The sequence below is a fragment of the Suncus etruscus genome, chromosome 8 (genome assembly GCF_024139225.1).
Source record: "Suncus etruscus isolate mSunEtr1 chromosome 8, mSunEtr1.pri.cur, whole genome shotgun sequence".
In the NCBI taxonomy this organism is placed as follows: domain Eukaryota; kingdom Metazoa; phylum Chordata; class Mammalia; order Eulipotyphla; family Soricidae; genus Suncus; species Suncus etruscus.
Genome location: NC_064855.1, coordinates 38,427,314 through 38,444,380, shown reverse-complemented (window position 1 = coordinate 38,444,380; position 17,067 = coordinate 38,427,314). Strand labels below are relative to the sequence as shown.

General features: G+C 39.4%; 1 protein-coding gene across 1 annotated transcript; it reads right to left on the bottom strand.

The window, feature by feature from the left end:
* Positions 1 to 796: 796 nt before the first annotated feature.
* LOC126015907 (elongation factor 1-alpha 1-like) lies at positions 797 to 2,398 on the bottom strand. Its single transcript, XM_049778450.1, has 2 exons — positions 2,384 to 2,398; positions 797 to 2,045 (listed from the first exon to the last, which is right to left on the bottom strand). Exons 1-2 carry the CDS (start codon positions 2,396 to 2,398, stop codon positions 903 to 905), a joined length of 1,158 nt encoding a protein of 385 aa, XP_049634407.1. The 3' UTR covers positions 797 to 902.
* Positions 2,399 to 17,067: the final 14,669 nt, after the last annotated feature.

The window sequence follows — 17,067 nt, the reverse complement described above, 5'->3', positions numbered from 1 at the left end:
CTCTTGGTTTCCATATCTTGTGGGTTCAGAGTTTCCTTCTGATTTATACAAAATAAGCCATCAAATGAACTGTTCAATGTAACTGTTATAGTTCTTAAGTTAAATGGGTAAACTTGTAATTGTGACTCTCTTGACAACTAGGTAAACCTCTTTTTCAAAATCTGTCACTATAAATATAATAAGTATAAATACATAATTAGTTGAAAATGCAGGAAAGTTAAAAAATCATATTCCTTTTGGAAAAAAATCAATTGACAATTTTGTGAATTAAAAAAATGACTACATTTATTTTCTCTCTCTTTTTTTTTTTTGGATCACACCCGGCAGTGCTCAGGGGTTACTCCTGGCTCTATGCTCGGAAATTGCTCCTGGCAGGCTCAGGGGACCATATGGGATGCCAGGATTTGAACCAATGACCTTCTGCATGAAAGGCAAATGCCTTACCTTCGTGCTATCTCTCTGGCCCCAAAAATGACTAAATTTTTATTTCGAATACTATTTTTAAAATTTTGCTACTGTTGGATGCTCCTGTGATGCTGTTCCAAAACTGCCTGGCAAACAGAATCCCTATAGAACTATTTGTTCCAGGGATCCCTGTAGAGCAATTGTTCTAGGGATTTTCCTTGTGGCTGAAAGCTCAAGAGATAGCACTGCACCAGATATGGGGATGGACAACACAAAAGGGGCACTATCTCCCTATGATGGTCTTGACCTTGGCTGTCTCTCCTCCCTCACAGAGAGCTCCGGTTACAATACCTATTAATACAGTCTTGCTCTAGGGCACTCCTAAGCCTCATTTTTTTTTTTTCATTAAACTTTGTTTTAATGGGTCTCAAAATTCTGTGACAGATTTTTGGTCAAGTTGTTTCCATTAAAAAGTATTGATTTTAAAAACTAATAACTTAAAACTGCCACGCACACACAAAAAACAAATGGTCCACAAAACATTTTCCTTTCCTTCTGAAGGTTTTTCTGTGCATTGTTATCATTAACCAGTCCTTTACTATTAAACTTAAATGGCCAATTGAGTCAAACAGTTCTGAGACCGTTCTTCCACCACTGATTAAGACTGGGGTGGCAGGTACTGGGGATAATATTAATTTAGCCTTCTGAGCCTTCTGGGCTGACTTTGTAACCTTGCCAGCTCCAGCTGCCTTCTTGTCCACTGCTTTGATGACACCCACAGCAACAGTCTGTCTCATGTCACGAACAGCAAAACGACCCAGGGGAGGGTAGTCAGAGAAGCTCTCCACACACATGGGCTTGCCAGGCACCATATCAATAATGGCAGCATCACCAGGCTTCAGGAATTTAGGGCCATCTTCCAGCTTTTTCCCAGAACGACGATCAATCTTCTCCTTCAGCTCAGCAAACTTGCAAGCAATGTGGGCTGTGTGATAATCCAGCACAGGTGCATAGCCAGCACTGATTTGACCTGGATGGTTCAGGATAATCACCTGAGCAGTGAAGCCTGCTGCTTCCATTGGAGGGTCATTTTTGCTGTCACCAGCCACATTGTCACGACGAACATCCTTAACAGATACATTCTTGACATTGAAACCCACGTTGTCCCCAGGAAGTGCTTCACTAAGAGCTTCATGGTGCATTTCAACAGACTTAACTTCAGTTGTAACGTTGACTGGAGCAAATGTGACCACCATGCCAGGTTTGAGAACACCAGTCTCAACTCGGCCCACAGGGACAGTACCAATACCTCCAATCTTGTACACATCCTGGAGGGGCAGGCGCAGGGGTTTGTCAGTTGGGCAAATGGGTGGCAGGATGCAATCCAGGGCTTCAAGAAGTGTGGTTCCACTGGCACTGCCATCTTTACGGGTGACTTTCCATCCTTTGAACCATGGCATGTTAGCACTTGGCTCCAGCATATTGTCACCATTCCAACCAGAAATTGGCACAAATGCTACGGTATGTGGGTTGTAGCCGATTTTCTTAATGTAGGTGCTAACTTCCTTAACAATTTCCTCATATCTCTTCTGGCTGTAGGGTGGCTCAGTGGAATCCATTTTGTTAACGCCAACAATAAGCTGCTAAGCCTCATTTTTCATGATGAGCACCTCTCCATTGCCTTAAGTACCCCTCTGGGCTATGTCCTATTACCCTTCAAATATCTGAGTTCCTTTTTTGGTCTTATATAAGCTTTGTTGTAAGGCACAGGTCCTCAAACTATGGCCCACTGGCCATATGCAGCTTTCCAAGGATATTTATACAGCTCTCTGGATGTTTTTGCTGTCACGGCCTGTTCTTAGCAGCTGACAGTGCACATGTGTGGAATGTGTGCCACACTCTACAACTTGACTCCTCTCATTCTCTGACTCTCTGACCCCTCTCGATTTCAGGCAGAAGTACTCCAACTACAGTCTACCAAGAGCAGGCCCATAGTTCCCAATAAAATACTGATAAGTTTGTTGATTTAACTTTGTTCTTTATTTTTAAATAATGTATTTGTCCTGTTGGGGCCTGGGTTCTGAACAAGGAAGTATACCAATTTGTAAAGACCACATGGCAGGCTTCTGTTTAGGTACTGATCAGGGAGATATGCCATTTTCTAAAAACCACATGGTATAAGCCACATGCTAGGTCTCCACAAGTCTATTTCCATTTACACTGTCCCAAGCTATCTGGCCATACCACATTGCCTATCCAGGAAAGAAAAGGGAGCAGTAGGGAGGTACCCTTAGACAATAGACAATTATTTTAAAGATTATCAGAAAACTGGAACCTTCCTATATCTCTTCCCTATATAATCTTCTTCAAGACCTTGGGAGGGGTTCATTTTCTTCGGAAGATAACCCTGACCAGCCAGTTTGGGATCTTTTTGGCAGACAGATTAAAGTATTAAACTATATTCCAGTTGTGTAGTTTTGTCCTTCAAGTCTGGACTCTAACAGTCCGATTTTGGAAAATAAGATATGCATAGTGTGTATGGGAATTTGTTCTTTTTTTTAAAAACTATAGTCCAGCCCTCCAGTGGTCTGAGAGACAGTGAACTGTCCCTCTGATTAAAAAGTTGGAGGATACCTTTTAAGAAAATAAATTGTTTTTAGTCATCAGTCTGAAACCTGCTCTTTATTGTCATTAGCTAGGAGGAATATCCTCAGTCTCTGAAAGTAAAGGAAGTTGACCCTTGCTAACCAACAGGGCCAGCACAACCTTATTTTCCAATTTTCTCCTCTGCTTTCCTTAGTATCATGTTTCTAGGCCTACTGTTACCAACTTGCAGCTGCTTGTCTACCTTTTTTTTTTGTTTGTTTTGTTTTGTTTTTGGGCCACACCCGGTGACGCTCAGGGGTTACTCCTGGCTATGCGCTCAGAAGTCGCTCCTGGCTTGGGGGACCATATGGGGCGCCGGGGGATCGAACCGCGGTCCGTCTCCTAGGCTAGCGCAGGCAAGGCAGGCACCTTACCTCGAGCGCCACCGCCCGGCCCCTGCTTGTCTACCTTTTACAAAAAATCCTGGCAGGAATAGACTTGCTTTGACCCCTTCATCTTTTAGACTTTATTTTTTTTACCTTAATTTTAGACTTTAAATAAAAAAATGCTAGACTGTCCACCTTATAGGAGAAAGTAGGAGGACATTTTATTTTTATTTTCATTTGAAACATTTACCCTACTGGGTAAAATGAAGAAAACTTTTTAATTATTTCTACATTCACTTTTCAATAGATAATTGAGCCTTAAAATAGTAGTTCTGAACTGTATAGGTCCACATATACATGGGTTTCCCTACATAAATATAAAACTGAAAATGTATTTTCTCTTCCTCTAGAGCAGGGGTGGTGAACAAGTTCAACACAAAGAGCCAAAATTTTAAACTGTGAGAGTCAGAGAGCCACACCACGCAGTGACCTGCCAAAACAGACAAACACTCATACAAAAGCATATAATTTTAACAATACTATATTAAACACATACTGCATTTTGCCATTTGAGTGAGGGTCAAAATCCTGCAGTGATGGTGAGGGTGTGCTGCGTCCTCCACACTAAGAACTAGCGGCAAGATGTGACTCAACATGTGACACATGGCTCCTCCTCTCCCTCCTCGCTGGTCCGTGCAGTTGTTTCTGAGGGATGGGAGACAGGATGACGCAGCCTAGGGGCGGGACTACGTGCTCAGAGATCTCTCCTCATTGGTCCCTCAGAAGCAGCATAACAAAATCCAAATTTGGCAAAGAGCCACAGTATACAAAATAATGATAAGAGGAAAAGAGCCACATTCATTTTGGCCGGGAGCCACATGCGGCTCGAGAGCCATGTGTTAGCCACCCCTGCTCTAGAGGGTTTTTCTTAAATTTTCTTGGTCAAGCTTATTTTATCATGAGACATATAGTAAACAAAACGTGTGCTAATCACTGTTAAGCCTTCCATTCAATAGCAGGTTACTATGTTTGGGTGAATACAATGTTTTATATAGATTTTCATCTGCATAGGGGTTAGAGCCCCTAATCATCCCTATTGTTCAAGGACCAACTGTACCCCTAATCAGATTTATCTTGATGAAATCTTCTATTTTCACTGTCTTTATTCTTTCTGGATTTCAGTCTAGGTTTTCAGCTGTAATCAGGACCACGGAAGGGAATAGAAGCTTCTGAGCTAGAAAGTCTGACACAACTGGAGAGAAGGCACAGTCTCTAAGATAGCAACAGTAAGCAGCCCCCTGTATTAAGAGCTCAGTCCCTAGAATATAAGATCAGCCTTGGTGTTGGATCAACACCAACATTGCATTTATCTCCTGGGTGAAGCTGAAATCCCTAATTGTTCAGGTACTAATCTTTTGAAAATGAAATATGAATGATAAAATTGAAATATATTAATTATGCATCTGCTCATGGGATTTGTTTCAAGTTTAACTAGAGCCCCCAAATCTGAAGAATGGGCTTAAAGGGTATATTTCTTTAGAAATATTTCCTTAATAGGTATAACTCTTGTTGTCTATCCTTTTATGTAGTGGCAATTTCCTCCATTTTTGGTATCTATTTAGTAGGAAATTCTAGTAGATAAGTCTTTTCATTGTTCTGAGTTCATGTTAGAACCAGGTTATAGAGATTGTTTAGTTTATTGTTTTTATCCCCATATGCACCACTAGTATCACGTGGCATTGTTCCTTTTTGCATAGGCACATTAAAATGGGGAAATCTTACATATGCAAACAAGTTCTGATCTAATATATAGGAACACATAAATTTTATATTTTAGTGGGGCCTTACACCCTGAAAACTTACTTGTCATACTGACTTGGCTTAGCCTTCAGAAGCTTGGACATTGACCATTCACCCCTGAACCTTGGGTCCCATCTGTGGAAACAGCACAGTTTTCTACACCAGCACCAGGAATTGGACTTCTACCAGGGAAGGCCCTACTGCTGCTCTGGCATTGACTTCCTCCAGAGTGGGTTCATGTGACACCTTGGCGACTTGGTAACAGCAACAACCTGCTTTCAGGGCAGAGTTCTCTGCATTGCCATCTAATGGTTAAATGAAACCAGAAGATGCTCTACATCACCCTGACTTTAACATAGGATCTATTCTGAAACCAGGATCTTTAACTACAGAAACCTGAAAGCAACAACCATTACTGTGAAGAGTTTTACTGAGACCATAGAGAATGACTTTGGGGTTAGACAACTTGGTATGCCTGGACCCTGTAGTTGATTTATGCCAGCATACTTCATGGGTTAAGACTGTTTCTTAGAAAAAAGGTTTTTTCTTTCTATTTTCCCCCTATATTGCTGTGCCTATGCAACAATAGCAGCAACGGCCACACACACACACACACACACACACACACACACACACACACACACACAAACACACACACACCCCTTTTTACTGTATTTTTTCTAATCTTTTAAAAAAGAGCTTACTAAACCTTCTGCTATTGTATTAATGACTTTACTGGAGATACAATAATTTTCACAAATATACTTGCTATTGGTCTTTTCTTCTTTCTTTCTTCTATTCTTCCATTTTATTTTATTTTTTCGATTTTGGGTCACATCCGGCTGTGCTCAGGGGTTACTCCTGGCTCTATGCTTGGAAAACACTCCTAGCAGGCTCAAGGGACCATATGGAATGCCGGGATTTAAACCACCATCCTTCTGCATGCAAAGCAAACACCCTACCTCCATGCTATCTCTCAAGCCCCTCTTTCATTTTATTTTTTTATTTTTTTCTATTTTCTTTTTATTTTTTAATAACTTGCCTTCCCTTATTTTGAAACAAATGTATTATGGTCAGTATGTCAACTATGTGATTTATTTTCTTTAAATAAAAAAAAATCAAGGGCCTGGAATAATAGTACACAGGATAGGGCATTGTCCTTTCATGCAACTGATTCAGGTTTAATCCCAGTCTCCCAATCCCTCTAGGAGTGACTTCTAAATGCAGAGCCAGGAGCACTGTTGAATGTGGCATAAACACAAAAACGAAAAAAAAATTAAACTAAATCTGGCTTTAATAGCATTGGAGAATAAAATTGTCTGTTTATAGAATTTCTTGAAGTTCATGCACTAGGTCTGACTGGATAACATCATGAAATGTTATCACTGTCCTTGAATGCTGCTCAACAATCTCACTTTTAGTGATATTTCAAATAGTTGTGCACATGTCTAGTATAAGTGAGACCCTGGCTTTGACTGTAGCACTGCTAGGTGTAGCTATAGTGAGTTTATAAGGTTTAGACCTTAAGGCCTGCATTGCTAGTCTGCAACACCAAAGGTGGCCTGAGGCCTCTGATGAGTACTGAATTGGCATCTATGAAAGCTCATTCCTTTTCAGAATAATATTTTTGCATTTGGGTTATAGATGCCAAAAAGTGATAGAACTGGAAAGTATAGGAACTCTACTACTTTTCAGAGAAATATCCAAAATGTTTTCGTTGAAACTGAAATTGACACTCGCAACAAAGTAAATAAAGATTCATTGTTCACCACATTATCCCCACACTGGTGGTTTCAGTCTTTTTTTTTTTCTTTCCAAAATAATTTATTTTTACATAGTAATTTTGTAAAACCACTAAAAATCCTGTGAAGATTGCATTGAATCTAGAAAAATAAATTCAAAATCATTGACATTTTTACAATACTATGTCTTCTATTCCTAGCTAGGCAGACTTATCTAGCCAGGTCCCCTTTAGTTTCTTTCATCAGACTTTTGAAGTTTTATACATATAAACTTTGTACATTGTTTTATGCTTTTTGGTGGTACTGTGTTTTGGGGTTTTTTTTTTTTGAAGTTTCAATTTATTATTAGTTTTAGAAACATGATTTATTTTAAAATACTGACCTCGTATCATGAAATAATTTTATAAACACTTATTTCCTTTTTTTTTTTTGTTTTTGTTTTTGTTTTTGGGCCACACCCGGTAATGCTCAGGGGTTACTCCTGGCTATGCGCTCAGAAGTTGATCCTGGCTTGGGGGACCATATGGGACACCGGGGGATCGAACTGCGGTCCATCCAAGGCTAGCGCAGGAAAGGCAGGCACCTTACCTCTAGCACTACCGCCCGGCCCCTATAATCACTTATTTATTCTAGTAGCATCTTTGCTATTTTTGTTTTTGCATTTTTTTTATTTTTATTTTTAATTATGAGAACAAAGATGCAAAAAAAGAGGACAAAGTAAAGTTACAGTGGAAGGACAATCACCCATAACATAATTCTCAGAAGTCTTCTTGCTGATATCTTAACTTTGAAATTTCAGCCAAAGAACATTAAGATAAATAAGACAGAATCCATGTACAATTACTTTGTCCCTCAAGTCCCCAGATTGTAACACATTATAATATTTCTTAACAGCACACAAGGCAATCTAAATCCATAAAACTTACGTAACTCCTTAAACATTACAGGCATAGTATTTTTTTACATTTCCATGTACCCTTAACACTGAGAAGACTTAACAACAACAACGACCTGCTTACCGGACAGGGCTCCCTGCATTGCTCTTTGATTGTGAGGTAAAACGAGAGGACGCTCCACATCCTGACTTCAATGTAGGATATGCAGATTCCAGGATCTTTAATGCAGAAACATGATACCAACAACAGAGACTGTGTAAAAAATAAAAGTGTGTTGGCACTACAGACAATGTCTTGAAACGGACGATCTAGCTTGTCTGGAGCCTAGAGTTGGTCTTGTGCCAGGAAACTTCAGGGGTTGGGTCTCTTTGTATTTAGGCCAAGGTTATTCCTTTCCATGTCCCTCATATTTTGGTGGGCCTATGCAAACAACAATTGCCACTCTAACACCATTTTTACTGTGCTCCTTTGACTCTGATCCTTAAAAAGAACCCACTTAAAATTTGAGGTTAACTTAAGCTAATATGCATGTACATGGTTTCAGTATTTTTAATACAAGCCACTCTTATTCACATGATATGATAGCTTATGGTTATTTTTGATTTGCAATTCCCCTGATAATAAGAGGTTCTGAAAACTTTTTCATATGCCTATTGGTCATCTATATGGCTCTTTTAAGGAAGTGGTTTTTTTTTATTTTCTCTCCATTTTTATTACTTATTTATTTATTTTGTGTGTGTATTTGGAATACATCTATTGGTGCTCAGGGCTTATTACTGGTGCAGAGCTCAATGATCACTCTTAGTAGTGTTTGGAAACCATGTTAGAATGCCAGGGATTAAATTTGAGTTGGCAGCATGCAAGAGAAATGCCCTACCTGCAAGACAAATGCCCTACCTGTTATACTATTTTTCCAGTCCCTTTTTTCCATGTTTTGTTTTTGTTTTGGGGCCACTGCTTAGAGATTACTCCTGGCACTGCACCAAGAATCATTCCTGGCAGTGCTTGGGGGACCATATAGGATGCTGGGATCAAACCTGGGTTGAATGTGAGCAAGGCAAACACCCTACTGCTGTACTATCATTCCTGGACCCCCACTCCTTCATTTTCTGATGCACTTACTGGTTTTTCTGTTGTTGAAATCTGGATATTAACTTTTTAGAGGATATATGCTGTGCAAATACTTTCTTCCGTTCCATAGTGTACCATTTTATTGTAGCCTTAACTTCTTTTGTCATATAAAATCTTTTTAAATTTGATATAGTCATATTTGTTCATTTTTGGTTTTGCTATTATAGTATTTTACTCTATTGGAGTCAAATCACTGAAGACACCTGAAAAATTCAGTCTATTTTTTTTTCAAAGTATTTTGAAGAGATTCTGGTCTTATCTCAAGATTCTAGTCTTATCTTAATTCTTATGTATGCTATGGCATATAAATCTAATTTCATTTTTTTGGCATGTAGCTATTTAGTTTTTTATCACTATTTATTTATTTATTTATCTTGTTTGTTTTGTTTTTGTGCCACACCTAGTGATGCTCAGGGGTTACTACTGGCTATGTGCTCAGAAATTGCTCCTGCCTTGGGGGACCCAGGTCCATCCTGGGCCAGCTGCATGCAAGACAAATGCCTTATCGCTGTGCTATCGTCTGCCCCCCATCACCATTTATTGAAGAGAATTTCTTACACATAGCTCCTTTGTCCTAGATTAATTATCCATAGATCTAAAAGTTTATCTTTAGAGGTTCCTATTTTTTTTTTGGGTTTTTGGGCCACACCCGTTTGACGCTCAGGGGTTACTCCTGGCTATGTGCTCAGAAATCGCCCCTGGCTTGGGGGGACCATATGGGACGCCGGGGGATCGAACCACGGTCCTTCCTTGGCTAGCGCTTGCAAGGCAGACACCTTACCTCCAGCGCCACCTACCCGGCCCCAGAGGTTCCTATTTTTTATACTTTTTTGGCAAATTTTATTTATTTACTTTTTTAATATTTTTTATTTAAACGCCTTGGTTACAAACATGATTGTGGTTGGGTTTCAGTCATATCAAATGACACTCCACCTTCACCAGTGCAACATTCCCATCACCAATGACCCAAATATCCCTCCTCCCCTCCCAGCCCCTACTTGTACTCTAGACAGGCTTTCCACTTCCCTCATATATTCTCATTGCTAGGATAGTTCGCAATGTAGTTATTTCTCTAACTAAACTCATTACTTTTTGTGGTGAGGTTCATGAGGTCGGCTGTAACGTCCAGTCTTCCTCTCTTTTGTCTCTGAAAATTGTTGAGAAATGTTTTTCATTTTTCTTAAAACCCATATATGAGTGAGACCATTTTCCATTTTTCTCTTTCTCTCTGACTTATTTCACTCAGCATAATAGATTCCATGTACATTCATGTATAGGAAAATGTCATGACTTATCTCTCCTGATGGCTGCATTATATTTCATTGTGTATATGTACCACAGTTTCTTTAGCCATTCATCTGATGAAGGGCATCTTGGTTGTTTCCAGAGTCTTGCTATGGTAAATAGTGCTGCAATAAATATAGGTGTAAGAAAGGGGTTTGTATTGTATTTTTGTGTTCCTAGGGTATATTCCTAGGAGTGGTATAGCTGCATCGTATGGGAGCTCAATTTTCAATTTTTGGAGGAATCTCCATATTGCTCTCCAGAAGGGTTGAACTAGTCGGCATTCCCACCAGCAGTGGATAAGAGTTCCTGTCTCACCGCATCCCCGCCAACACTGCTTGTTCTCATTCTTTGTGATGTGTGCCAGTCTCTGTGGTGTGAGGTGGTACTTTATAGTTGTTTTGATTTGCATCTCCCTGATGATCAGTGATGTGGAGCATTTTTTCATGTGCCTTTTGGCCATTTGTATTTCTTCTTTATCAAAGTGTCTGTCCATTTCTTATCCCCGCTTTTTGATGGGATTAGATGGTTTTTTTTTTCTTGTAGAGTTCTGTCAGTGCCCTGTATTCTATTGGTCATAAAGTCTATATTTATTGCAGTACCACATAACTTCTTGGATATTTTAGCTTTGTTTTAATTATAGAAATGTAATACTTAATACTTCTCTATTTCCCCCTTAGTTGCTTTGGATTTTAAGGGAGTTTTATGGTTCCAGAATTTATTCATCACTTTGAATGGTGTCACCAGTATTATAAAGGAAATTCTATTTAGCATTTAACTAGGATATGAAAACTATCCAGATGATTAGTGACAGAAGAATGGGTAAGGTAATTATGACATATATACACAACAGACATTTTTAGCTGTAAGAAAATATGAAACCCTAAAATTCACTGCAACTTGTCTGCTTTATTTCACCAATTACTTCTATTTTTAATTCACTATTAAGCCATTTGGTTTTTTTTTTTTAAAACAAACTTTATTTATTATTTAATTGATTGGTTGTTGGGCCATACCCAGCAGAGATCAGAGATTACTTCTCACTTTGCACTCAAGAAATTACCCCTGGCAGGCTGGGGCATATGAATGCCAGAAACTGAACTGGGTCCCTCCCAGGTCGGCTGAATGCAAGGCAAACGTCCTATAGCTGTGCTATCTCTCTGGCCCTATTAAGCCATTTTGGTTGGTTTCTTGCCACTGCCATGCATTGTTACCTTGATTCTGAAGATATAGAGCTATTTTATATAGATTTGTCATTAGAGCACATAGATGCAACCTTTAAAGAAAAAAAATAAAAAGCCAAGTGACTTTTTCTATCAGTGAGTTTATTGAGAGATTCCATTGTTTTCCTTTGAATTATTAGTGGAATATTTTTTTAGTTTCATGCATATAAATTTGTTCGAAATGAATCTTTACAAGCATTAACAGCTGAGTTTGACTAAGGAACAGAAAAGAAAAAAATTATTTTGGGGCTACACCCGGTGATTCTCAGGGGTTACTCCTGTCTATGCTCTCAGAAATCACTCCTAGCTTGGGGGACCAGGGACGCCAGGGGACCGTCCTGGTCAGCTGCATGCAAGGCTGCACCATCACTCTGGCCCTGGAGCAGAAAAGAAATATACCAAAAGAATTTAGGTAGTTCATGGCTTTGTAGAAAAGCTCACAAAATAGGCTGAGAACCAAGGATATGGTTCAAAGGGTAGAGCACAGTCTTTCCTAGTATGAAATGTACTGAGTTTAATTCCTGCCCTTGTTCCATACATAAACAAAGCAAGGAAAGGTAGAAGCATGTGGACCAGAGGGTAGTTCACTAGTAGACTACCCTCCTTGCAGGCTAGAATTGGAAAATTTAATGCTTAGCACTCTCTCATATATACTGCATTCTTAAAGTCATTATCACTTGAAACCCTCAGGTCCACAGCAAAGTCTGGTTTCTGATATACTCCACCAAATGTGTGTTGATTCCACAATTAATGGGTACACTCCTTGGTGAGCTCCACATCCAACGGCTGAACCTTAGTTAAGAGGGTATGATTCCAGTCATGGAAACAACAAAACCAACAAAAACAAAGAAATGAGGGGAGATTAAAAAATTTTTTAATTGAAATAAAAAAAATACAAGGATCTGTACTATGGGAACCAAGGTGGCCAAAGAAAAAACTAATGAAGTCCAAATTTGTGATGCCCATTTCCAGCAACTATAATTAAGAATAGAAATTTTGGTGGGGGGAACAGTGGCGTGGAGCAGTAAGGTATCTGCCTTGCCAGTACTAGCCTAGGACGGACCACAGTTCAATCTCCCGGCATCCCACATGGTCCCCCAAGCCAAGAGAAATTTCTGAGTGCATAGCCAGGAGTAAAATTTTGTAGCAGTAGGTTGCAGGTACCAAAGAGGCATGCTGTGCATATGCCACTGATATATGACAAAAGAAAGAAAACAAGGTCAAATTTCTCAGACCATACATTTCTAAATAGTTCTAAAAATGTCCCCAATTCTTGGATGTACTTTTCTTGGAGTATAACATGAAGTCCATATAAAACATGAACCAGTGGCTCACAGTTGAATGTGGTTTAACACAAATTGTATGATCTAAGTCACATAGTGATTTGCGTCTAAAACATATTAAGTACTGAATCTGTTGGCATGTCACTTGCAAAATCAGGACACAAGAACATGTAGTTTTCTCATCCTCTCTCATGCGAGTCAATGCTCTGGTAGATGCCAACTGGCATAATAAGAAGACTCCCATTCAATTTTATGGAAATGTCAATAGTGAGCTAGAGCTGAGTCCTGGAGGAACCAGCATGCAGGAAGAGCCTCCAACTTCCTTCAAGGCTTCAGATGCCTTCAGCTTTCCTTGGTATCTTAACTGCAAACTTCTTAGAGGGGATGGGTCCAATCCCCACTCTACTAAAGGCTCAAAAACATCATCCACATCGTACAGCTGCTGCCATGCCAATGACACAACTTCACAGCATCATGACTAATCTCTGAAGAGACACCAAATCAAAAACAATTTCAGGTACACTGGTTTTGGGGCTAAAAACACGGGGATCTTCTCAGAGTGAGGGTTTCTTACCCTGCCCCATACACAAAATGCTGGAAGCCCCAGCAGCCATGTCCACTTTCTCAGCTGCCATCATGTCAGCTCATCAACCCAGTTCTACATTGCTGGAGTTCCTTGATCACAGAACACCTCCAATTTCATCCCAGCACAAATTAGAAGGGAAAATAGCATAGAAGCCAATTAGGTTCAAATAATAGAAATAATAACATTATTGTAAACCTCTAGACAATGACTTTCTGATCTCCTTATCAGATATAACAATTTTCACAAATTTTCATATCCTGCAGAATTTTTCAATAATTCCATTAACTATTCAGTTAGAGTAAGCAATATAAAGTAATTCCTTTTTTTGGTTTGTTTTTGTTTTGGGGCACACCCAGTGATGCTCAGGGGTTACTCCTGGCTCTTCCCTCAGAAATCGCTCCTGGATTGGGGGACCATATGGGATGCTGGGGATCGAAGCAGGTCCGTTCTGGGTCAGCTCAGTGCAAGGCAAACACCCTATAGCTGTGCTATTGCTTCAGCTCTAAAGTAATTCCTTTTGTGCCTGCTAAGAGGGCAAGCTTTAGAGGTGGCATGTAGGAAACTGGAGATAATGGTGAAGGAAAAGTTATACTGGTAATGGATTGGTGTTGGAACATTGAATGCCTGAGCCTGAAATAACTATATTATAAACAACTTAGTATTTAAAAAAATTAAAAAATTAGAAGATTTGTGATTTGAGGATTCTGCAATAGTAATTCTGAATAAATCTAAAATAAAATTCAAGGAGCCGGAGTTGTGGCACAGCAGTAGGGTGTTTGCCTTACACTTGGCTGACCAAGGTCAGACCGCAGTTCAATCCCCTGGCATCCCTTATGGTCCCCCAAGCCAGGAGTGATTTCTGAACACATAGCCAGGAATTATCTCTGAGCATCACAGGATATGTCCCCCCCCAAAAAAAATATTCAAAATTTTTTTTTCAAAATGTATCTTTAGAAGTTATTCTGTATCTGCTTCAACAGTTGCTTAATGGAAGATAGAAAATCCAAATGTGTATAATCTTAACCTTCAAAAAGAATTAAATGGAAATCACTCTGTTTATTAGGTGGCAATGAAATCTACAAGAAAATCTTAAGAACAATCAACCAGCTTTATCTTAGAGTAGGGGGAGTCTGCATCTGAGAAGATGAAGAGGAAAGGGTCTGAAGGAGAGAGGCCCATTTTGAGAATGGTTCTTGCTCTGGCTGTGACTCAGCTGGAGACACAGCAGCAGCAGCAGCAGCAGCAGCAGCAGCAGCAGCAGGAGACAATGACCGCCAAGCATCTAAATATATCTTAATAATTTCATTCAACGTGGGCTGGAGACACAGCAGCAGCAGCAGGAGACAATGACCACCATGCATCTAAATATTTAATTGAAAGTGGGGGTACTTACTGCAGGTACAGAAAATGATAGGGAACTATTGCACAATCTTTGAAGAGGAATGTGGGTCTTATCCTGCAAAGTGAGAGTATTAAACTCCAAGAGGCAGAGAAGGCAGCTATTTTTGATGGATGCTCTTTGCTTTGAATGGAATCAAAGCTCTGACTCTGCAAAATCTTCATGTAACCTTGGGCAAGCTTATAAACACTTCAAACTCAGCAGAGCAGGGAGCTGACTATCAGCTGTTCTAGATCCACTTAGTACTTCTGTTTGACTCACCTTGTGTAATGTAGTATAGTAAAAACAAAATTTCTTAGGAAGTCCAAGTAAGGCTCCAGTCCTGAACATTAGAGGCCCTAAGTTCATTTCTTCTTTCTAAAGAACCAGTCAACATTTGAGATTAAAATTTTTCTATTGATGCTCCAAGGAAAGCTGAATTTGTCTGAAATATTGGTTCCACTCATCAGATGCCCACAGCTTATTATTAACCTAGGCAACATGTTTTGCTATTTCTCCCACAGTTTCATGCACTATTTACTCAAGATGTTCAACTTTCCCAACTGGCTTGATGTCTGCTTTTCCTCTCCAGCTTTGCTCATTCCTGTAGTAAATACAAGGTGAAAGATCCAATAGGATCCCAGGACCTGATTTATATTCATTCCCCTTGGGGTAGCAGCTCTACACACAGGTGGAGTCCATCATTGTCTTCTCTGTTGACTTAAAGCAAGGGCAAATGCTCTGTGGTAAGTGGAAAGACCCAAAAAATCTGCATCCACTGAATGTGGGGGCACAAGAGACACAGAGAAGATCATGTGATAAGGTCAAGGCAGGAGGTTTGGAGTCAAGAATGAGGCTTTTTTTTTTTTTTTGAGATACCAAGTTTGTAGGTTTTTTCTAACAGCTTAGTTGACTTTAAAGTTAGTTTCTAATTATTCTCAAAAAATCTTTTATGTTGTCTTACTAGATCTGAATGAAAAAAAAAAACACTTTTATTAGAGTGTTTCAATTAGATTTCCAGACCAATTAGGCCTCTGATGACCAGGATAACTTATGGCTATTAATATCACTGTCACTCGTCTTCCTTCTGTGGCCATAGGTTCCATAGTGGTATAATGAGGGATGCTGGCAGAAAAACTGAAGAGACCATGTACTTCATCTCCTATTATTTTATGTCCTTAGGTATGGAATCCTGTCCTATCTGTGTTACAAAGACAAAAACTGCCACCCTGTGATTTAAGATACCTCCAGTAAATACTTTTTATTGAACTCTCCTCCATCTAAAATAATACTACAAAATGACATTACAGTATTCTCATACTGATTAATTATTTTTGTTTCCGTTTTTTAAATTTTATTTAAACAATTGTGATTTACAAAGTTATTCATTGGGTTTTTAGACATAAAATTGCTGCAAGCGTCTTGCATCTCAGCATCTCTAGTAGGGAGCAAATTCTTCACAAGAGGGAAAGGGATAACACGAGCGGCCGAATGTGAAATAATGAAACCACACACAGAATATGTGGGGTCAACACATCTTCTAGCAGGAGTGTGATAAGTTTAATCTTTAAGCAGGGGGCTTTATAAGGGGAAACACCAGTCATAGGTATAGAGAAGAATGTTTACAATCACAAAGCAAAGTTTAACAGTAAACAGTACTTGAGCTATGGGTGTGAGTCATAAGGATTCTGAATTACAAAAGAGAAGGTTATAACTCAAGGCAGCTCTTTGAAAGCTTACTTCAAATGCAAAACCAGGGATTATTAGGAAAATATCTAGGAACATGGTCTTCACTGAGCTGGGCTCTATTGTTTTAGAAGTCAAGTAAAGGAAGGAGCCAAATCCCCTAAGGTGTGGTTCCCTTTTTCTGAGAAGAGTCAATAGTCCAAGATCTGTATTCTGGCTATGCCCTTGATTACCAGAAGCTGCAAGGACATATTTGAAAAAGTGAAAAATATTGTTTTTGCTTTTAGGTGCTAAATATTATCCAGAAAAGGTGTTTTCATAGTCATTTTTGGTGCTAGAATATCTGAGCCAAATTATTTGATAGAGGTCATAATTTTGCCTGAGATTTTACAAAGGAGAGATATTCAAATAATGACGGAAAATGTAATACCAAGCATAGATTTTTCTTTTCAGAAATTCTTCAACTATCCACACAAGGGGAAAAGGCATCCACAGCAGGCCTTTTGAGGAACCCTGTAGGGGTTATTTCAGTTCTCCACACCAGGAAAATCTGGGGATACATCTGGTGGGCTGATCTCCCCTAAAAGTTTATGCATGCTGTAGCATAAAGTGTTTCAGGATCAGCCCTACAACCAGTGTCAATTTCCCTCCACCAATATTCTCAGAGTTCATACAGTGCCA